The sequence below is a fragment of the Pimephales promelas genome, chromosome 3, assembly GCF_988280905.1.
Source record: "Pimephales promelas chromosome 3, fPimPro1.hap1.1, whole genome shotgun sequence".
In the NCBI taxonomy this organism is placed as follows: domain Eukaryota; kingdom Metazoa; phylum Chordata; class Actinopteri; order Cypriniformes; family Leuciscidae; genus Pimephales; species Pimephales promelas.
In genome coordinates this window covers 29,519,022-29,542,734 of record NC_142771.1, presented here as the reverse complement: position 1 = coordinate 29,542,734, position 23,713 = coordinate 29,519,022, and the positions used below count along the sequence as shown (strand labels likewise).

General features: G+C 38.2%; 2 protein-coding genes and 1 long non-coding RNA gene across 5 annotated transcripts in view; 2 read left to right on the top strand and 1 right to left on the bottom strand.

Annotated features, from left to right (window-relative positions):
• The window catches only part of LOC120490231 (serine hydroxymethyltransferase, cytosolic), a 32,377-nt gene extending 13,675 nt beyond the window's left edge, over nucleotides 1–18,702 (top strand). For all 3 annotated transcript variants that reach the window (XM_039687665.2, XM_039687664.2, XM_039687666.2), the window contains 11 exons: nucleotides 7,793–7,870; nucleotides 9,224–9,366; nucleotides 9,525–9,640; nucleotides 11,673–11,833; nucleotides 12,070–12,151; nucleotides 12,716–12,928; nucleotides 13,439–13,555; nucleotides 15,974–16,096; nucleotides 16,204–16,320; nucleotides 18,098–18,208; nucleotides 18,300–18,702. In XM_039687665.2, the coding sequence (XP_039543599.2) occupies nucleotides 7,793–7,870; nucleotides 9,224–9,366; nucleotides 9,525–9,640; nucleotides 11,673–11,833; nucleotides 12,070–12,151; nucleotides 12,716–12,928; nucleotides 13,439–13,555; nucleotides 15,974–16,096; nucleotides 16,204–16,320; nucleotides 18,098–18,208; nucleotides 18,300–18,472 (1,434 nt within the window). In that variant the 3' untranslated portion in view covers nucleotides 18,473–18,702. The remainder of the gene's footprint in view (nucleotides 1–7,792; nucleotides 7,871–9,223; nucleotides 9,367–9,524; nucleotides 9,641–11,672; nucleotides 11,834–12,069; nucleotides 12,152–12,715; nucleotides 12,929–13,438; nucleotides 13,556–15,973; nucleotides 16,097–16,203; nucleotides 16,321–18,097; nucleotides 18,209–18,299) is intronic.
• On the top strand, nucleotides 405–5,432 carry LOC120475699 (uncharacterized). The gene is made up of 5 exons (XR_005621987.2): nucleotides 405–590; nucleotides 1,433–1,512; nucleotides 1,663–1,772; nucleotides 2,039–2,142; nucleotides 5,064–5,432. It is a non-coding gene; the product is annotated as an uncharacterized LOC120475699 (long non-coding RNA).
• Nucleotides 18,703–18,806: 104 nt separating the features above from the next.
• Nucleotides 18,807–23,661, bottom strand: smcr8a (Smith-Magenis syndrome chromosome region, candidate 8a). The gene is made up of 2 exons (XM_039687663.2): nucleotides 21,139–23,661; nucleotides 18,807–21,003 (listed from the first exon to the last, which is right to left on the bottom strand). Exons 1-2 carry the CDS (start codon nucleotides 23,277–23,279, stop codon nucleotides 20,556–20,558), a joined length of 2,589 nt encoding a protein of 862 aa, XP_039543597.2. The 5' UTR covers nucleotides 23,280–23,661; the 3' UTR covers nucleotides 18,807–20,555.
• Nucleotides 23,662–23,713: the final 52 nt, after the last annotated feature.

Here is a 23,713-nt window from a genome sequence, read left to right as displayed (position 1 = left end):
CTGTCTAGCAAGATAATCTTTACAAGTTAATCCAAAATTTATATACATTTTGAAGCATATATAAAGATTTTAAAAAACACAATCAGACACAATAAAGTTTTAAAAAAAAACACACGCAGGTTATAATTGTGTGTTCTATGTCATAGATCAAAACGTGAAAATACGTGAGGCTCTGTTCACCAGAGACCTTATTTCAGGAGATTTAGCAAAAACCCATTCAAAAAACCCATAGGCTTTAGAGCGAGGGAACTGTAATGCTAAAATGCAAATTCACTTCTGCGTTTTGGCCTACAGAGTGACGTCGTAACTTCGGTTGTTTCAGCTTGTTTGATCATGATTGGTTAATCTGACTGTCATCTATGTAACTGGCCAATGACAACTGTGCGCGCCTTTTTACTGGTCAAGTTTGAAAAATCAAATACATTTGAGTTGATGACGACGGCTGCTCAGCAAGATTACTCGGTCTTTCAATTATTATTTTGAACTAATTTGCGATGTGACATGTAGCCTAAACGAAGGAGAACAGAAGATGTGAACACACAGAAGACGCTCAGACTGGATGCGTGAGATCCTGCAATATTGGCGATCAGGTAAGAGAACATTTTTCTGTCTCCACTATCATTTTAGAAAAACTGAGATCCACTAATATAAACGTTTAGGTATTACATTCAAATAAGTGGATGAGAGTGTTATAGTTCATGGTTGAATATGCAGATAAACAAAACGTATGTGAATGGAGTTCATTAACTACCCAGAAATGTTCTGTGTAACTTAACGTTAACGTTACATACGAGAGTTTTATAAACGAATAACGGACGTAGGCTACTAAGTTACCTGCAGTTGTGTTTGTAACGTTTATAACGGGTAGCTAACCATATTTATCTGAAAGCAACGTTAGTGCTTCTGAGTAAGTGTATTTGATTGTGCTAAAGTGGAACTATTGCAAATATACTTTTGGTACACTTAATAGTGGTAACGTTATTACTTTATTTTTTTGTCGTAATATATATATATATATATATATATATATATATATGTATATATATATAAAATGTTCATTGTGTAATAAAGTCTTTTTAGGTGATGTGTCATTATGTTAATGAAATTGAAGTATAATTAGTATGAAATGTGTTCTAATATATTCTGGTAGAAGTTATTTATTTATTTACTAGGGAAGTAGAATCCAAATGAGTAAAGTGACTGATATATTGTGAAAAGCGCTATATAAATATGATTTGACTGATAAAACGGTCATTTACTCTCTGAAACACTGGAATCTACAGAAGAGTTGAGAAATGTTATTGGTATAACGTTAAATCTCTTATATTTTAGTAGATGCCCGTTTCTAAATATTTTGACATCACCTCTTAAAAAACTGATAACTGCTAATGATAATGATTTGTTTATTTTTTTATTATTTTTATATATCAAGCACTGGAAGAAGATTTTTGGGGGGAGAGCAGGCACCCAACAGAGACAAATCCACCACGGCATGATTATCAACTTCATTATGTAAGTCAGTTTTAACCATTGCTTCTAAACCTTACATTGGGATTAATATATTATGTTGTCAAAAGTATTATACTCATCATCAAAAGTCATATCCTCTACCAGTGACAAATCTGAGTAACTAATTATCTTTATGTCTTTCTTCCTCTAAAGTGACAAAGAAAGGAGAACATGTCACCATCATGAGCCCTTTATTTAGTTCACGGAAGAACATCAAGGGAAAGACCCTCAGACGTGTCATAACAGGATAAATGTGGCTACAGGTAAAATTGTTTGATGGTTTGTTTGATTTTGGAGTAGCAAATTCTTTTTTTAAAGCTTTAATTAATGTGATGTGACATGTGTCCCCAAACTCGGAATTTGTGCTCTTCATTTCATCCATTCAAGTGCACACACACACACAGCAGTGAGTATTAAACACACACAGTGGAGACCGGGGAGCTATTGGGCTATTTTTCATGTTCTCTGAATGTTTTATAATGGCAAATGTTGGTACGATATTGATACGTTTTGTTTTAATATTGTTAAGGACGCATCACCCCACCCCATCCCAGATTGACCAAGGATCCAGATGAGTACTGGCAATTTGGTGGAGGATTGCTCTTTATCTACTACATTGTACTGTCACTTCCGGTATGGATTTATTAACCTTGTTGAGGTGTTTTGATTGTACTTAATTTAATAAATTTTTCAAAATTAGATTTTACATAATTTAATTAGAGTATTTAGCCCATGATTTACACACCCTCAAGCCATCCTTTGGTGTATATTAGCCCACGTTCTTCTTTCAGACAAATACAATCAGAATTTTAGACGCTTCCAAGTTTCGTAATGGCAGTGGATTGCAACTATTAGTTTAAAAAAGCTCAAAAAAGTGCATCCATCCATCATAAACTCCACACGGCTCCAAGGGGGTTAATAAAGGCCTTCTGAAGCAAAAATTTTGTTTGAAAAATATCCATATTTAAACTTTTTAAAGTAAAACAACTAGCTTCCAACTAAATGGCCATAAGCAGCCTACTTGCAAACTTATGCAATTGACCTGTGGCTAAGCCACGCCCCCTCCACTCACTTGGACAAACAGTCAACATTCGGGGACAGGCGCTATGGCAGACATTTTACAGGAGGCAATTGGTGATTTTTGGAGACAAAAATATTATATATCATCTCAAAGTCACCTTAAGGGCCTTAACTATGCATTGGAGGGTTATATTAATAATTTTATTGTTGAGAAGGTCGATGAAAAGCTTCAGCTCCAGGCAAAAATGTAATTTACAGGTCACAATGTAAACGTGATATACCGCATATCGTTGCCATCACCGTTTGGTGCTACAGTTTTTACATGAATCATTCAGCACAACATTGTTAACATTTGTTATCTCGGTTATTTACAGATACGCTAATTAAGCTAAGTGACATGATGTACAAAGCAACTAGAAGGCTAACTTTAGTTGTTGTTGTGGTCTACCGCGGCGCATGACTTAATCGCATAACTTAATCCAGAGCAGACACTTATCTCTGTTGAGAATTGGCTTGGGAAAGGGTAAAGAAATACACACCGTCGCCCAGTCGACACCAGTAGTGTCGGAGTTGTATGTACCCCATGCACACCGTTTGACCATTTTAAACTTAAAATGACAAAAAAAACCAATGAAAACTGACTAACTGCAATGCATTTCAATGGACGTGGAAGCAGAGAATGTCCGAGTGTATTAGGTTAGGTGCGCACTGGTCATCGTGTTTGACTGAATGGCTTAGCCATAGGTCAATTTGTGACGTCAGAAGTAGCGTAGTGCATAATGGTGTAGAGTAAATATCAACTTAAAACCACATAAGTTGCACTTTACACTTAAGTGCAATCTGTATGTTCGCTTGGCCGGAAGCTGGTTATTTTATTTAATAAAGTTTTAAATATGAATATTTGATAATGCTTTAGATTACAGCCTGGAAAGTACTGCGTAATTAAAGCGATTTAACAGCGTAACCTTTGGTAATTATAGTGTACCTATAACATACTTACAATATAAGTATAAAGGAACAATATATTAAGTTTGGGGAATAAGGAGGTAACAACCAGGAGAATTAAACAATTATTTATACTGTAAGTATTAAAGGACTAAAGGGTGTTTATCCTACTATTGTGATAACAATCTTACATTTGGGAGCAATTTCACCAGAAAATTGTACACTGCGTACCTTTTTGAAATAAAGGTGAACCAATACCTACTCTAAAATTACAGGCTTTTAAAAAAAATTACAGGGTACATATGCATTTATAAAGTCATCTTTTTTACATAAGTGCACTGAAACAAAAACTATTGCAACTTTTGCTTAAATATTGGGGAAAGATACACTTGTTTCATGTGGTGGTGCTTGTTACCCCCTTGTTCCATGTAGTTACAGGGTAAGTACAATAAAAATACATACACAGTTTTATATCACTGACTTGGAAACCTTTATTTATTATACAAGCACCACTTACCCTGTAACCACATCAAACAAAATATATGTTCCAGTATTTAAAAAAAATGCAATAGTCTAAGCTTTTCTTGCCTTGAAACATGTTAGCCAAAACTTAAACATCTGCACTTTTGCTATAATTTTTTTTAAAAATATTAAAGAATTGTATAAATGCCTATACATGTACCCTGTCCTTTAAAAAAAGCCTATACAGTATTGATACACAATTTTTACAAAAAGGTTTGCAGTGTATGTACTCGCTAAATTGCTCCCAAATGTAAGACTGTTGTATCATAATAGTAGAATAAGTAACCCCTATTTCTATAATACTTACAGTATTAATATATATTTTTAATTCTCCTGGTTGTTACCCCATTATTCCCAAAACTTTACCCATATACTTACATGCAAGTCCTTTATAGGTACACTATAATTGCAGAAAGTTACACTGTAAATTCCTCTTAATTACATAGTACATTCCGGGCTGTAATCTAAAGCGTTACCGAATATTTTTCTTACACAAACTCATGGCTTTGCTTCAGAAGGCGTTTAATAACCCCCTCCCACTGTATATGCGCTCTTTTGACTCTGTTGATGCCTTCAAATGCAGACTAAAGTCTTATTTATTTGTTCAGGCTTTTAATTAGGTACCTGTGTTACATGATATGGTCATGTACTGTCTATGCTTTTATTGTGTGTATTTTATGATATTAATGTTTTTGTTGTAAGGCACTTTGTTGCCTTGTACCTGTGAAAGGTGCTATATAAATAAACTTTTACTTACTTACTTAGTTAACCTAACCCTAATATCTGGCCGATTGATCGGAGCACTCCTAATTTTACTTTAAAAGTAATCATAAATCATTATACTTATTATGCATACTTTATAAACTGTTTTTTATTGATTTCCTAAATGCCCTTCCAGTGACATTCCAAAACCGTCACCATTCCTATATAATTTTTTTGCTGTTTTTTTTTATCCTGAGTAGAAATTGTTATTCTGTCATAAGGTATTGTGACGTGTAAGTAACATGATTTTTCTAAAATCAAAATCCCTAAAAAAAAAAAAAATAATAAAAAAAAATGTTTTGCAGAGGCTCTTAAGAAGACAACACAGATCAACTGGCAAGGAACTGAGAGGGAACTCTCAAAATAGTCCAGGACAAGAGATGGAGGAGGAGAGTGTCTAGATGCGCAAATGACTGTCTGCAGTGTAAGCTGTACTGATAAATGTACTGTATAGTTGCTGCTTCTTCTAACTGTCACCAATTTATATCCTGTTCAAATGTTCAGTAAAGACTGGGTCAAATACAGGTTCAAAATATGCATTTTAACAAATAGGTATTAAATAGATACTCTTTAATCTGACATAAATCTGCTTCTTTAAATATTGTCCCTGGAATTTCAGAATATAGCATAATATGATGATGAGTAATTTTAATAAAATTGAAAATATTTCAATATCACTGTGTGCTCTAATGCTTTAAAACTTGTTTGTGTGGTGTTGCTACTCATTTAGATGGAGCCCAGATGATCCCTAATTGGGCCACATGCATATGATTCCTAGTTGGGCCCCACCTAAAGCCCTGTGAAATCCTGTATCCTGAATTCCAGCTTTTGCTGGAAGTTGCTGGGGCCAGCATGGAACCTATGGACAAACCCACTTAAAGCCCATATTTCAGCCCATATAGTAACCTTGTAGTACCCACAAAAAACTAAAGCTGGGACCAAGATAGGTCTTGTGCATGTGGCCCAGTTGGGGCCCACCTGTTTATAAGTGCGATCCTACATGAAACCCACCTGGGCGATTTACATGGCACCATTATGGAACCCACGGACAATCCCATACAGAGCCCACTTTTCATTTCAAAGCCACATGGGACCCACATACAAATGTCGGCTGGGTTAAAGCTGGGCCCGAGATGGGTCTTGTGCATGTTGCCCACTTGGGTCCGGCCTAGTACCAAGTGTAATCCTACATAAAATTCATCTGGGCAATTTACATAGGGCCATTATGTAACCCGTGGACAATCCCAATCAAAGCCCATTTTTTAGCCCATTTCAAACCCACATGGGCCCCACATATAAATATCGGCTGGGTTAAAGCTGGGACCGAGATGGGTCTTGTGCATGTTGCCCACTTGGGTCCGGCCTAGTACCAAGTGCAATCCTACATGAAATTCATCTGGGCAATTAACATGGGGCCATTATGTAACCCGCGGACAATCCCAATCAAAGCCCATTTTTCAGCCCATTTCAAACCCACATGGGCCCCACATATAAATATCGGCTGGGTTAAAGCTGGGACCGAGATGGGTCTTGTGCATGTTGCCCACTTGGGTCCGGCCTAGTACCAAGTGCAATCCTACATGAAATTCATCTGGGCAATTAACATGGGGCCATTATGTAACCCGCGGACAATCCCAATCAAAGCCCATTTTTCAGCCCATTTCAAACCCACATGGGCCCCACATATAAATATCGGCTGGGTTAAAGCTGGGACCGAGATGGGTCTAGTGCATGTTGCCCACTTGGGTCCGGCCTAGTACCAAGTGCAATCCAACATGAAATTCATCTGGGCAATTAACATGGGGCCATTATGTAACCCGCGGACAATCCCAATCAAAGCCCATTTTTCAGCCCATTTCAAACCCACATGGGCCCCACATATAAATATCGGCTGGGTTAAAGCTGGGACCGAGATGGGTCTTGTGCATGTTGCCCACTTGGGTCCGGCCTAGTACCAAGTGCAATCCTACATGAAATTCATCTGGGCAATTAACATGGGGCCATTATGTAACCCGCGGACAAACCCAATCAAAGCCCATTTTTCAGCCCATTTCAAACCCACATGGGCCCCACATATAAATATCGGCTGGGTTAAAGCTGGGACCGAGATGGGTCTTGTGCATGTTGCCCACTTGGGTCCGGCGTAGTACCAAGTGCAATCCAACATGAAATTTATCTGGGCAATTAACATGGGGCCATTATGTAACCCGCGGACAATCCTACATGGGGCCCATTTTTCAGCCCATTTCATACCCATATGGGCCCCACATACAAATGTTGGCTGGGTAGTCATAGTTTCAGTTTTCGTTTACGAAAATAACCTTGGAATAAATATGAATATAATTGCCTCGAGTACCTTATTGCTTTTATAAAACGGTTACCACACAATAAAAATATTAAAGTAAAAAAAAAATGTATTAGTACAACTTCCATGAAGTAAAATCACTAAAAGTCTTCCTTCCGCTATAAAAAAAAAATAGCCCCTGACCGTAAACAGTAACAACGTTCCAATGTGTAATATGCATGAAAGATCAAATAAAAACAACACAGGATCTGCAGTTTTGCTTTTGCGCAGTGATAGATAACCGTTGGGTGAAGCGGTCACAGCCGTGTTTTATCATGAATAAAGCACGGCTATTGACCGATCAAAATCAAGGTCCGGAACTAACCGTTTTGTATTTATTCATATTCTGAATTAGCATTTATTTTTAATAATTTCAATTTTGTTTGTTTTAAATATTGCTATTTAACTTATTTCATTTTTTTTTGTAATTTTAGTTTTACTTCAGTTAATGACAACGCAGATTGTCTACACTGCAGATATCAGTCTAAGCAAGACTCAGTAGTTATAGATCAATAATTAAACTGTGCATTTGAACCAAGAATACCCTGTTAAGTCTAAGCACTCAAACACAAGTACATTAATGCTTCTATTATAAATGATGTAACCCTCTGTATAAAGTTTGTTTTGCATATGGGAGTTTTCTCACATTTAACAGTAACATTTTTTTCCTGAAAATCAACTATGGCTCAGCTCAACGGCCATACATATAACACATGGGAATCTCATAACAAGATGATGCTGGAGCCTCTCAGCACAAATGATCCCGAGGTAAGTGTATGATTTATATATCTATATCTATATATATGGAGGCACTTGGCCGAAAAGAAACGATATTTTTTTCTGAGGAGCAATGGGGAACCACAAACAGAGAGAATACAGAGACAAGCACACTACACCTTTTACACCAGCAATAGAAAACACATATGAACGTAACACTATTTATACAAACAACCTCAAGACTATATTATTTTGAAAGCAGTGTACCATGAGTTATATTGTAAAGTGTGTCTCCTAGACTAGGATCTGTCCTGTGACTGACAGCTGTAGCACATCTGTGCTTGACTCAATTAAAAATAACTTGTTCTATATTGTGACTGTTTTCTTCTTTGCTTATAATGTTTTTTAAAAAAAAAAAAACAAGTATAACAATCACAAAGGCGGACTTGCATTGTGTTTCTGCAAATTTTTCTCCTGGCTTTGCGATGGTCAGAAAAGATGTTTTGAACACATCTAAACCTGCCCCAGGCCCCAGCGTAAGCATGACGTGATAAAAGAACGGTTCTAGTCCAGCAAAGAGTTGGTGCCGCTTTGGAACCAGTTTTCCCAGCTGAGAACCGGTTCTTTGGCTGTCGAAACACAAAGAACTGGTTCGCGCGCAGGCACCGGCTCCGAACCGGCTCTCAAAATGCTTTGGTGGAAAAGGGGTAAGAGAGCCTGGACCGGGACCCACTCTCTTCCTCCCTTTGCTCAGTCACACACCACCGCACCCCCTACGGAATCATCCGCCCCTACCAACGAATGTCCTCTCCCTAGCGTGAGGCTTCCTCTGCTAGAGTTGCAGGCCCATTCGGTATATTTTCCACCCCAGCCTTCCTTTTCCTTCCCTGTTGCTACCCAAACCCCAGGGACCGTCCCAAGCATAAGGCTGCCTCGGCTTTCATCTTCGGCCCTGGAGTTTCTCCCTCCCAACACTCTTCCTCAAATCACAATTTTCTCGGTTTTCATCAACACAGATGCCCATACCTCCAAACCCCACTTCTGAAAGAATCACCTGCCTGTAACTTTCTAGTAATCCTAAAGACCTTGATTAGCTTGTTCAGGTGTGTTTGATTAGGGTTGAAGCTAAACTCTGTTGGACAGTGGCCCTCCAGGACCGAAGTTGCCCATCCCTGATATATATATATATATACATAGCTGACTCACCTGTGTTCCTCGATGGTTTTCGCATCCCACTACCACCCCATCTCTTCACACTTGCCTGGTTACTTACTCACTTACTCTGGGTTCGGTCCAAAGTCCAAGATCAGAACCCTCTCCTCGGACAGCACTCCAAATACGCATATGTTTATTTCCTTCTTATTTTTTGTAAGTGTAAACTCTTGAAATTTCTGTTTGCACTAGGTATTTCACATAATAAAGAAAGAGAAGCGGTGGCAGACGTATGGATTAGAGCTCATTGCCTCTGAGAACTTCATTAGTCGAGCTGTTTTGGAGGCTCTTAGTTCCTGCATGAACAACAAGTACTCTAAGTATCCTGGTCGGAGGTGACTATTGTGCAATGACATTTCATGTACTGTTTAATTACAATTTTTCTGTTGTTGTGATGACAATAAGATTAACATTATGTAATTTACACTTTGCACTTACCCTTTGCGCTTACATATTGAAAATGGGCTAAAATGTTGTTTAATGTTGTTTAAAGATACTATGAAGGCACAGAGCATGTTGATGAATTGGAGAGTTTGTGTCAGGCAAGAGCTCTGAAGGTCTACGGCCTCGATCCGGATAAATGGGGAGTGAATGTTCAACCGTACTCTGGTAGGCTTGTTTCTGTCACTGGACTGTTGCTGCTGGAAGAGATGATGTCACATATGAACAGTGTTGGGGAGAATCTAGGGTAACACTTTACTTGAAGGGGTGTGCATAAGACTGACATGACACCTTCACAACCATGACATATGTCTTGAATATGAAATAGGGTTTATGCATGTTTAAGTGACTTTCACTCAATAATGACATTCTGAATGCAAAAATGACATTGTTTAAGATGTCTTTGTTATGACACCTTGACATAAACCATCACATCATAACCTGTCAACTTGACATTAAATTAAGTTAAACTGTCATGTGGTTGAGTTTGACATTGGCTGTCATGAGGCCGTTATAACTGTGTCTGGAATATTTTTCGTGACCTCAACTACAGTGGTACTAATTGAATTTGTCATTAAAGAGTTATAATGGCTTCATGACAGCCAATGTCAAAACCAACCACCTGACAGTTTATTGTAATGTTAACCAATAAAGCTAGGTGGTTTCTTAAGTTTGATAATTAATCTGCTATGTCATGTTTATGACAGGTTGTGTTGTCTTAGTAATGTCATGACAAAGACACTGACAGGTTATGATCATTGGTTTTCGTCAAGAGACATCTCAAACAATGTCATATTTGCATTAAAAATGTCATAACTGAGCGAATGACACTGAATGACAGTTGTCGCAAACATACATAAAACTTCCTTCATATTCATAACATATGTCATGTTAGTCTTATGAACACCCCTTCAAGTAAAGTGTTACCGAATCTAGTTACATGTAACGGGTTTATGTAATTAAATTACAAAATAAATGTTATTGTAATCCATTACAGTTACTAAAAAGAACTGTAATAAAATAACAGTTACTCATGAAAATCTTGACAATTATTAAGGGGGTTACCAAAAAGTTACAATATGGTAAATGATATTAATTTGTTTCTCTGCCTCTTATTGATGTGTACAATGGCTCCAGCCATTTAAAGTCCGTTTAGTAAGGTGATGCTATTCTGATGCTTTTGATAGGCTCTCTTGTTTGAATTTGCAGTTGAAAACAGTTGAAAACATTCGTTAGAAATTTAGAAAAGAAATCAAATGTAATAAGTTACATTACTTTAATAAAGTAATTACTTACTCTACTTATTAGGGGTGTAACGATACATGAGAAGAGAAGAGACATTTTAAGAAATCCTCAATGACAAAATTCTTGACTGGAAAATTGTCTTAATAATCATCTTGTAATGAATGTCATTTCAGTTCTACTTTCTGAGTATGAATGATCATATACATCGAAAGAAAACACCTAAAATGTTTTGCCACAAACTCAACTAAAGGAGACAAACAAACTGGCTTCTCTACTGTATGATTAAACATGAGTCTCTTCAGACCTTACTGTCCATGAGCGTCCAGAACTTCTGATTGAAGCTCTGTGTGACCTCCTAATTGAACTCTTTTCCACAAATTTAACAAAGAAATAAAAAGTATAAATAACAAAAATAAATATTAAGTGCAAACAATAACTCCAAGCATAATAAAAGTACTCCCTCATTATTCTAAGTGCAAACTGAGGCCACCACACCAGAGCTAAGAGGTGGTTACAACTACACAGCCCAGCCTAGGATAAATTTGTTATTGGGAGACAGGCTATTGAATGTTGCATAATTTGCTCGCATCAAGGAGTTTTAATTTCACTTTTAATTTGTGATTGTGCATACTCTGTGTATAGTACGACCATCATGCGACGATTTACGCTCTGTTGTGCAACAAATCATCAGCCATGATTTTGTCATTCACCTCGCCTTACTCTCATTACACGATCAATGAACTGTGATTTCTGCTGCACTCTGCAGTTCGTGCTGGACGAGCAGAGCAGACGTTTACAATAGTTGAAAACACACCCCTACTCCTTTTTTACATTTTCAATAGGGTAGCTTGTAATCTGTAACATATTAAATTTCCAAAGTAACCTTCCCAGCACTGTTAATGAAACATTAACTCAATCGCACATTGTTCGAAATATTGTTTCTTTTTTTCCTCAGGGTCACCTGCGAACTTTGTTGTATACACAGCCATAGTGGAACCTCATGGGCGGATCATGGGCCTTGATCCTTCTGATGGCGGCCATCTCAGCCATGGCCTCATGACTGACAAGAAGAAAATCTCGGCCACATCTATTTACTTTGAGTCTATGCCCTATAAGGTAACCTTGAGATTATAATCAACACTGTAGTGAACACTTTAGTGTTAAGTTCAACATTTACTAAGACATTATTAAAATCAAAAGTTGTATCTGTTAAATTGTTTAATGGAAGAGAGCTAACAATGCACAGTTGTATTTTTATTAACTAACAGTTACTCTTACTGTATTTCTAATTTTAGTTAATGCATTAACTAACATTAACTATTGGGACCTTATTGTAAAGTGTTTTTCCCCAGGTAAATCCAGAAACTGGATATATTGATTATGACAGACTTGAGGAAAATGCTCGCCTCTTCCACCCAAGACTAATCATCGCAGGTCAGCATAATTCATTTCTTTGGAATCTAAGGAATTTCTGAACTACAGTATAGGATGTAAAGTATTCATAATTTTAGATGTTGGACAAAAAAATAGTCTTTTTAACCTTACTTGAAAACGCTCCTGTTACTGTCACTTGGTCCCCTGAGATAACGGGAACGAGCATTTCATGAGAGATATTCTCTCTCTCACTGTCTCTCACTTTTCTCTGAATACTGAAGCCTGATTGGTTCACGTCTGTGAATTTCACCGACAAATTGGCCTTTCAGGCCGTCAGAATGGACGGGGCCGACTGGCAATATAAGTTGCACAAAACAGCCATATAGTCTGAAACCAGACAGTTTCTGGTCTCATTGACTTCCATTGTATATTTTTTCCTACTATGGATGTCAATGGGAACAGAAACTGTCTGGTTACTGATATTCTTCTAAATATCAGAAAATCGTCTGAATGCATTTGAAAACGGTGAAACTCAACAGTTTAAATCTGGGGAAGTTGTAAAATGAGCCTATTTCCAAAAAAAAGTGGAGTATCCCTTTAACATTTCTGTGTATCATTGTTAAGGAACCAGCTGCTATTCCCGTAACCTGGACTACAGTCGGCTGAGGAAGATCGCAGATGAGAATGGATCGTATCTTCTGGCAGACATGGCTCACATCAGTGGTCTAGTGGCGGCAGGAGTCGTTCCATCTCCGTTTGAATACAGTGATGTTGTTACCACCACGACCCATAAGACCCTGAGGGGCTGCCGAGCTGGAGTCATTTTCTTTAGGAAGGGTGAGTTCATCCATCCATCCATCCATCCATCCATCCAACCATCTGTATACTCTGTCTCTAACCTATCATGTGTAAATTTAAATGTAGGTTAAGCTTAAATATAACTAAACACATCGCACTACTATAAATGTCACTATATCACTAAAAATCCACTATCTCAAAATCAGACTCCTCTTACTAAAACCCATGAGGTCAAGATGCATTGATTTCACTTTTATACAGATGTGCGATTGAGTGGTCTGTTCCCAACCCTGTCAATCAAACGCTGATTCGGCGGACCATGCCACCTGTTGAAACCATGGTCGAAACACTTGTGAAACACTTCAGAGCTTCATTTAGCTGTAGTCACGTGACATGGGTGTTTTGAATCACGCCTCGGATCAGTGTTTCAAATATCTGCGCTTCGGGATCTCGAAAAGCTTTCCGTGTTGCGTCTCCCATCCCTATTCCTCAGCCTACACCACACTGTGACAACCCCAACATTGATCATGATACACTCTTGAATTTCAGGAGTTCGTAGTGTTGATGCAAAGACAGGAAAGGAGACCCTGTATAACCTGGAGAGTCTGATTAACCAGGCTATATTTCCTGGACTGCAGGGTGGCCCTCACAACCATGCCATCGCAGGTAAGAGCTGACGCCCTCCATGTCTTTTATTTAAAGGTTAGAGAAGTTTGCATTTGCACTAGGGATGTTTATGATTACAGTAATCTATTAATTGACATATGATTAACTTGCCTACATTTAATTTAGTTCAATAACCATACAGATGTGGAGAACACTATACATACAGTCATCTTATGCTAGAGCGCACAAGTCTCATCCTCTCCTTACCTATAACAAATCCTTCCCTCGTGGATCAAAATGACCCGAAGCTCTAAAATTATACTTTTTTTTCAGAAAGCATTTTATAATTTTTTTAATGCAGTTTTTTTAAAGATTTGTTTTTTTTTCTTATTATTTTTTTTTACTGTTTTTACCTCCAAATTAATAGAGTTAATCAATAATTTTAACACAAATGAGAAAATTCTTCAAATTCTTTCACTTAAATTCTAAATAACTCTCCATTACATCACATTACATTAAAACATCACATTGTGTGTCTCTGCCGACCTCCTGTGGAAAAGAAAATCTAACATGACATTTCATGACTCTTGCCACTAGGTGGCCTGTTAGCATCTAGATGGCCTTTATGAACTGTCCCATGGGTCCTAAAGGCAGTTTTTCTTTATTTTTTTCATCAGTATGCATTCAGGTATATATAGCGGATTTACAGTTAAAGACCCAAGGACCAGATATGATTCATTAAGACCCGCAGTCAGAAGTGCAGTCAATAAGACAAGAGTCAGAATTACAAAAATCAGAAAGTTTTACTGAAGATAGTTTGCAGTTTCATCAGGCAGAACAGAAGTCAGCTTCAAAACTCACAAGGAGTTTGTAGGCCGCCCCATAAAGTTACAGAGATCACAGCAATTATACCCTAAACCAAGTTTTAAGCTATGTCCTTGCTTCAGGTTGCAGTTTCTGACTGGCTAAGAAATAGATAAACACACATTTTCCACACATAAACAGATAGACTGAAGCATATCTCCATCGATTAGGCGGCTGACGCTCTGACCCTACATTTTGGCATGTCGTGACCTAGGTCGCAGATCTCGGTTGCTGGGCTCCAACATGTTAGAACAACAAGTCAGTCGATCTCCAATAATGCAGTTGTTTCTTAACCTGTAACCAAGAAGACTAACACACACACTGACACACAGGTTCTTCAAGGTTAGATTTGGCCAGGCTCTAACTATAAACAGGAGAGTCTTCTTAAAACATCAAGATAATACATTCTTTCTCTCACTTTTAATCTAACTGGCTTTAACAAAGAAACAGTCCCTTAAACTATAGACTTCAATGACCCCTGTAAGGTCAATTTTGATTTCATGACGACTTTACAGTAATATTCCTGCCATCCTTAATCTGATTTGTGTTTTTTTCTACCAAATGTGATTTGATCAAATTAAACAGTAAATATTTATTAATTATAAATTAAATTGTTTATTGATCCTGATAATTACATTTTATAATTTTTGATTAATAATATTTCTAAAACTTAGCATTCTTAATCTGGGCCCGTATTTATATAAAAATCTTAAAGAGTAGCTCCTAGTGACACAATTCTAAGAAAATTCTTAGAAATGTGGCCGTTTACTCTTAAAATTAAAGAAAAAATCCTAGTAAAGTGGTCTTAAAGTCAAAATTGTTAGGGGCACGGACGAGGACTTTATTTAGCAGAGATGAAGAAGAAATGTTTTGCAGACAATGGATGACTGAGTTAATAAGACGCTGTTGATTTGATCTTGGAGGGATCATCTTTTGTTTGTGACAGATCTTATTAGAGACACACTAACATCTCTGACACAGCGCAGGAATGCCTTGCAGGCTCAAATAGGCGCTATAAGCTCCCACAACTGCTTTTTGCCCTGTGCAGTGACACCCGGCCCGAACTTTCCTTTAATGATGGCCTTGTGTTTTGTTATGTTTTTTTTTTTTTTCAAACATGTAAAAGAAACAATAATAATATAATAATAATAATAATAGTAGTTCATCCACTTACTGGGCTAACAGTAAACACCGTTTCTCTCTCCAGTCGGGGTTTCTCGTCCTTAGTTTTGATTCCATGTTTGTTACCTTAAAACCAACATTAAAACCACCACTTAAATAGACATGCCAGCAATCAGTGTAATTGGAAAGAGTGGAACAATTTGTATCATTCTAAGCCAATCAAATTAACAACATGGTAAATACAAAATAAATTCTTGGACAACCAATCACAGCCTTCAAAGGATTGTGTCATACATAGCAACGGGGTCAGCCCTGCCTCCTCACTAAGATGAAAGTTTTTGTCTTTTCCTTACTCAGAGTTGCTCTCAGATAAGTCCCCGAAACGCTCTTAACCTAAGCTAAATAAAGAGATTCTTTGAATCTTTATGAATAAGTGCCCAGATTTCAGATTTCAGATTTGTGTTATTTGTTATTTTTTTATGTATTGTGCAGGGGTTGCTGTTGCTTTGAAGCAGGCTCTGACTCCAGAGTTCAAGAACTATCAATTGCAAGTTCTGGCAAATTGCAAGGCTTTAACAGCCACCCTAATGGAAAAGGGCTACAAAGTTGTTACAGGTAACTTTCTTAGCGATTTAGATAATGAATTATAGCTAAATCAAACCATTGGCTGATTGAACATCAATTGGCAACTGTGTTCCCTTTATCTTTCATTTTAAATTTAGGCGGCTCAGATAATCATCTCATCTTGGTTGATTTACGTTCGAATGGAACTGATGGAGGAAGAGCCGTGGAAGTGCTGGAGGCTTGTGCCATTTCTTGCAACAAGCACACCTGCCCAGGTGCCTTAAACATGCTCCATTTATAATACTTTGGTAACACGTTGCAAAAAGGTTTATTAGTTAACATTAGTTTACTACCTTAGTTAAAGGGCACCTATTATGCCCCGTTTTACAAGATGTAATATTGGTCTCGGGAGTCCCCAGAATGTATTTGTGAAATTTCAGCTCAAAATACCCCACAGTTAATTTATTATAACCATTTGAAAATGTCATTTTTGGGGCCTGTTTTAAAATGAGCTGTTTTGATGTATACGACCTTAAATGCAAATGAGCTGCATATCCTCGCCCTGCCTTTGGATGAGGGCGTCACTTGATACCTATGGCAGTCGGTAAGCAGAAGGGCTGAGAGAGAGAGACACCCGCTGTTTTGAATGTCATTCAGCCGTACATGTCTGAATCAGAATATATAAATAGTCTCTGATTAGACCCAGATGACGAAGAGACTAAATAAACACAAATGAGAATGGACCAGTATGTCTCGGTATGGTTTTTTGATACGTTTATGTACTTATAGAGTTGTAATCGCGTACCCTGTGCAATTATGGATGTGCAACACACACACAGACACTCACAAACACTAGCGCTGGCGCAGTTTTTTGAAACTACATACACATACTGTGATAAAGTTTGCTACTTACAAGCGAAATTACATTTATGCAGGGACCTGTTGCATCATGTTTACTTGTCATACAGGTGCTTCTGTGGCAAATGGGAGAAGATGTCTAACTTACAGAACAAGAACATATGCAGTTTTTAATACAATATCTTTAAATATATTTATAAATGTGTGGTTACACACTATACAAACAAGGTTTAAATTATATACAGACATCCTACGGCGACAACAACTTTAGACACATTTGTTGTTGAATTTGGCTGACATCGACTGAAATTACTATTTGCTCAAAAATCATAAAATACACTTACTGTTACTGGAGGTGTCGTTGGATCGCAAACAGTAGACGACGATTCACACTTGAGGATTAACTTTAAAGCAAGACCTGCTTTGAATTGACCCTCGTTCACAAAACAGTCTTTCAGAAAATGATTCGCTCAAACATAAACTTATTTACGAAGGAAAGGCGCCACTTAAACTTCCAAAATACAATACATTCACTGTGTTTTCAGTGGCTCTGATGTCGGAAACAAAAAAACTACTGAAAACTACTATGTATGTCATTATTACATCCCATCCCACAACAGAACACTTATGATTCTAGGAGACATTACCGGCTGTCGTTGAAACAATGGAGGGTGGTGTACAGATCACCGAGAGCGGGGTCTAGGCCACAACCACACTGTCAATCAAACCTCTTGCTCAATTCTACGTCACAAAGCGCTGAATCTTAGAACAGATCGTTCTCAGACAGTGCATATGATTTATTGAGATTGACATTTATGTTCAAACACCATGTAAAAGCGAATTTTCCATAATAAGTGCCCTTTAACGTGAACTAAGAACAATACTGCTAAAGAATTTCAACATTTACTAGTACATTATTAAAATCAAAGGTTGTATTTGCTAACATTAGTTAATGCAAACACTGAACAGCTTTACTTTTATTAACTAACATTATAGATTAATAAATATTTTAACAAATGTATTGCTCATAGTTGGTTCATGTTAGTTCATACATAAACTAATGTTGACTAATGAACCTTATTGTAAAGTGTTACTAATCCTTTTAATACTTCTTTTACAGTGATTGTCATATTTTTGTCTAGTTTTACTACAACAATCTAATCAGTTTTTCCTCTCCCAAACTCCAATTTGAAGGTGATAAAAGTGCCTTGCTCCCAAGCGGCCTTCGTTTAGGATCTCCCGCTCTTACATCTCGTGGATTATTGGAGGACGATTTCCGTAAAGTGGCTGAGTTTATTCACCAGGGTGAGTTTTGTTTCAAGCAATAATATAATATTATAGGATATGGTACAAATTTTTAACCTACATCAGACATTGATTGTGTATCTGCTCTTAGGCATTGAGTTGACATTGGAGATCCAAAGAAACATGAATCCTAGAGCAACTCTGAAGGAGTTTAAAGAGGAACTGGCACAAAATGAGAAGTACCAACTGAAAATAAATGAAATCCGAAAGGAAGTCGAAGACTTTTCTGGAAAATTCCCAATGCCTGGGTTTCCGGAGTTATAATTACTGTCTTTCTGACATTTTGGTCTTCCCGAAATAAAGATTTCTTTTGATTTGATGGGCAAAGGCTTGAATAACATGGTGTATGTACTTTTGCTTGCATTTTCTGTGAATTAACCTGCGTGAATCTATGAAAAGTTTCCAGTAAAACCGATCAACAGAGAAAAAATATTCAACTGGCACAATACATTTGTACATGCAATACAAATAAAACCTATTGTAAAGCCTGTGAACATGTGACTGGACCTCCGTCTTGTTAATTAAGTATGAAATGTACTTTCTACTGTTACTATTTACCCTAATAAGTTTACATGTGTAAGTAATTACAAATTCAGAATGAGACAAATCATGTGCCTTTAATTACATAATAAACGAAAGAATAGTTTTGCTGAATACACAAACCGTTACAAGATAGGTATAACACCATTTGATAAAGATGTGATGCACATGGCTAAATCAGAAATAATTTAATGAGATTGAAGGCAGAGTAATTAATTTCACAGTGGGCAGCAACTTAAAGCACACAGAGGACCCTCAATTTACTTGACTTTAACGTCCATAAATATTTTAGCATGAAGATTACACCTTACCCCAGACAAGCTCACAATACTGTCTTACGGTCTTAAAACGGATTTGTAAAAAGTAGCAACAAAACGGCATGATTTAGACGGTCACAACAAACAAGATGTGTTCAAAATCAGCAAAAAGAAATAACCTTCTTAGAAGATAATGTGCGTATAATGGTATGGCTTTTTCTCAATTTACATTCAACAGACTGCAATTAAATGCTGAAAATCGTTACAAAGGCCAATAATTACTGGGTAGCCAAAAGAACTTAATGTTAAGACACACTTGTGATGAAACAGCGGTGGCAGTTAAGGTCTGTATTTCTGGACTACAACTGCATTCATGCAGTAGTGGGAATAACAGTTACAGACAACGTATTGGCAACAACCACCATTATCGTTCATTTCACAACACTACAACAGACATTAGAATGAAGAGTCACTTCATCCTCACAGTTACTCATGCTGACGTTGCTTGCACACACCTTAGACAACAATTTATATTTATATTTATAAGAGTAACACGTGAGATACAATGGAAATGTTCATAAATGCCCCCAAATTTTGCCGTTGTTACATTTTTGTGTTCTTTAAACATGCAAAAGATTGTGTAACAGTTCTCCACAAGTGACATGCAGTACATTCATTCACCTTATCAATCAATTATGTTAAAAAGCAAAGGGCAGTTGGCTCAATTTTTGTTTGTTTAACAATGTCTGTAACCTTTGATCTTCTTTGTATTAAAAAAAAAAAAAACTCGCCTTAGATTTTATATCCACTAGATCAAAAGAGAGCAAATTTGCACATCTTTTATTAATAATTAGCACATTAAATGTCTCACACTCAGAATGCAAGAATCAAAAAGCTAATAAAAGACCAATCCATGAATTGGCATCAAATTTTTCTCATTTAAATGCATATAATGCAATTCTAGTGCATTTTATAGAGGCTGTTGGTCAATGATAAACAGCTGCAGCATACAAAGAACAAGTATTGTAAAAATCTCTTCCGATGCCACTTAGGTTAGTTCCATTAAAATTATGCTTGCGATGTTCATGCTTGCAACAGTCTCATTACGTATGAAGGCAAATAGCATTAATGATTAAACAGGCTACCAGGACCAGATTGATTAAATTGTGATTAGAGACTCTCCTGCTGTTGTTCCTTAATGAAAACAAGCCTGTAACTACACAGCTCTATCATTCGGCCTCTTTCAAAACATGTCTACTTTTGCTTGGACGACGTTGAAATCTTGCTGAATCTTGATTTTATTACAAAGCTTCTGTAAAGGTCTTCAGACCACATGAGGAACCTAATTTCTCAATTTTAGGGAAAACGGTTTGGCAATAGATTTAAAAATGCAAACGTTACACTAAACAAATAGAACACATTCTGTAACACTGGACTGCTTCCTGGAATGCCACAAGAAAATTCACACACACACAAAAAGTGATTACATTCAAATACATTTGGTCTCCTGATCTTATCCGGGTTTAATGGTGAACAGATTATAGACGCATTCAGATTTTGTACAAATAGCTGGTGGTGTAATTAAAACAAAAAGACTGCTTGACCCACTTCGAGGACCCCTGAACATAATGTTGCTTGATGAGCTCACTCAGGTACTGTATGATTTTACTCTCCTCAACGGTGTAGCCGAGCTGCAACAAGAAATTAGTCCTGCGTGACTTTACCGAGCCCTGGTCGTTGATGTCCATGGGAAGATGAATGTGATGGCAGAATGTGTAAAGGAAGGCCTTGGCTGTAAGCTGAGTCAACATACCCTGAACATGGAGGAAGTAGGTGCTGCCACGCTTGATCTGAGTCCTGTGGTCCGCCAAATGGCTAATTAGTGTTCCTCTGTATGGTGGACACCGGAGGGTCTTGTTGTCACAATCCAAAATGCTTATGTAACGGCTGTAACGATTCAAAGAGTGGAGGATGCTGGATCCAGCTGGGGAGGCAGCTCTGGAAAAAAAGTAAGGAAAAACGTCAAAACACTGAACTTTAAAGCATTACACGCAAAAAAATATATTTTGACCACTGTTTTGAACTATGATACGGAGTTATTGATTGACTACGGGTCAAACTTTCTCAACATACCTTTGCAATCCAATAAGTTTCCATCTCTGCAAGTCGGTAAGCTGAAATGGCGTCGAAAGCCACGGTTGGACGGTTTCACCGTACTTGCCGAGATTGGGCACGAAAACAAACAAAGCATTGACCAGCTTCCTCACCGTGCCCTCATCCACCCCCAAAATAACAAGCGTTCGGCCACTCAGAAGGCAGAAAATGGCTTGCTGAGCAAATGGATATTGTCTGATGAATCGAAGCGCGCTGTGACCAGCTTTCTTCTTCTGCTTTAGTGTCAACGCACTGCCGTAAGTGAATGGAGACACTGCTCGATCAGAACTGGTGGAGGCGCTCATGTAGCTCGTACTATCAGACGCATCTTCGATATAAATTTTTGCCACATCCTCTGACAGAACGCAAGTGTTCAGTTCGGAAAAAGTCAGTCCCGCGTTGGGGCTCTCTGCGAGGGCTGACTCCTCCAGAATGTAGTTCAGCTGTAAGGCAGTATCTCCCTGAAAAAGAGACAGGGGTTCTTGGTTCACCACAGTGTCACCACAACACTCCTGAGCGAGCTCAGGTAAAGGTTCCTCCAAAACAAAATGGTCCTGTCCAATACAGCAGGAAGCATCCATCGGGACTAGATTCCCGTCGGACGACCTACGCGGGACAGCAACCGAATGGGACGCATTTTCAAATGAGGATGCAATGGATACCTTGCAATTTCTTTCAAGGCCATCAAAGTAATTGGTCTGTAGACTGGAAGGACTAACACCTCCAAGAGCCTCAATGCTCTTGTCACTGCTGAAACTCCCTTTGGTCTCAGTGTCGGCGGCTTCAGAGGTTTCCTGTGTGATGTCAGACGTACTGGATTCAGGAGGCCCTTCCATAGACTCCACACCTGGCTTAATGTGATCTACATCTATGCAGGTGGTGTAGGATTCGAGACTCAGCGGCTCACCAGATAAGTGCAGAATGGGGACTGTTGGGATGTTGGAAGTGAAATTTAAGTTTTTTGAGGTTCCTTCATCCTCCCAGTCACATTCAGCTTCAAAGAGAAAACTAGTAACTCTCTGTTTGCACAGAAGAGCCCTGTCGATCTGGCTGGTGTAAATAGAGCACAGATCCCCTCGGAACGACTTCTCGATTACATTTAGTTGGTCTAGAGTTTGGTGATAAAAGCTCGAATCGCAGAGCTCTTCCAATGTTTTCAAGCGTTTATCAAAGCACTTCGCAGATTTGGCCTTGATGAGCTGAGGCGTGTAAGATGACTTTCTGCCATCGCTTTCAGATTCTACAGTCTTCACAGCAACTTCAGAATGATTACTATTAAGAGTATCATCTGTTACACTTGTGTCAGCTTGTTTTTCTGTCTCGCATTCTACAAAATCCATATCTCTCTTTTTCCTGGAAGGATAAGATGTGATTTGCCTCAGTAGATCTTTGTGTTCATAGATAGACTTCTCCATATTTGCTAATTCATTCGCCTTCTCAATAGCTTGTGTGGAATAACAGCCATTGTTGGTTTTCTGCAGCTCTGCCTCTTTGTGCAGCACCGATCTGGTGTACTCCAAGTCTTTCAGTTTCTTTTCCACTTCATTTGCAAAAGCTTTCCTGTTTCCTGATTTGACTATTTCTGAAGCCTTGGAAAACTCAGATGATAGCTCTTGGAACTGCTGCATGATCTTCCTTTCGTCTGCGGAAATGTAGGCCATGCAAAAGGGCCGTACGAAGCCACGAGCCTCCAAGTCATACAGCGTCAGATGATGGACATAGGCAAAAGCCCCTTCCTTGGAATCACCTAGGACAACTTTTGAGTCCTCCACAAAATTTAGCTTTGGGTAGTTGCTGCCTGGAGGATGTCCGGCAAAAGATGCCTGGTAGTCCACAGACATGATGCGTAGTGAGAAGTAGTTAAGGTCAAATGTCCCACACACTTTGGGGTCATTGGGAATGGTGAGTAAAGGCTGTGGACCCACCTGCTCTGAAAATTCAGAGATGAGTATGAAATCTTTTGAGAATTTCGCATAGGATGTCTTCGTCCATGGATTTGCATTGGCAGTATGAGTAAACAAAGGCACAGAAAACTCCTCTGGAAGTGACAATGGATCCGAGAACGACTCCCCAAAGTCATCTTCTTTGGTAAAAGCCACCACATCTGGTGAGCCAATCATGTTCTCTGAGTATATAAAGATACATCAGCGGAAATATCCTTCAATGTTCAGTATCTCCATCAATGAAGACATAATATTGAACAGAGACATCGTTTTGAAAATACAAATCATAAATATGCTGTGCACTGAGGACTCTCTCCCTCTCTGCAGCGGGGCTGGTTAGTCCACTGAGCCAGATCACGATCTGCTATGCATGAGCTTGAAGACGATGCTATCCAGCCTGACAGACCTTTGACGTCACCTGCCATAAATCTGAAACATCTGTCATCAACGGTCGCCGCTTATATAAAACCTATTTATAATCGGCCATCTATATAGTATAGCGAAGCGAAACCGCCACTGTTACAGTGCAACCCAGCTGCTCAATAAACTAACATCCTCTGAAGGCAGCCATATTTAAACGATCGTAACCTTCCCACGTGACTATCATGATG

Coding starts and splice junctions, on each gene's coding strand:
- smcr8a (XM_039687663.2), bottom strand. CDS start 23,279: ATGATTGGCTCACCAGATGTGGTGGCTTTTACCAAAGAAGATGACTTT. Junction 21,004..21,138: donor AAACTTATTGGATTGCAAAG/GTATGTTGAGAA, acceptor CTTTTTTTCCAG/AGCTGCCTCCCCAGCTGGAT.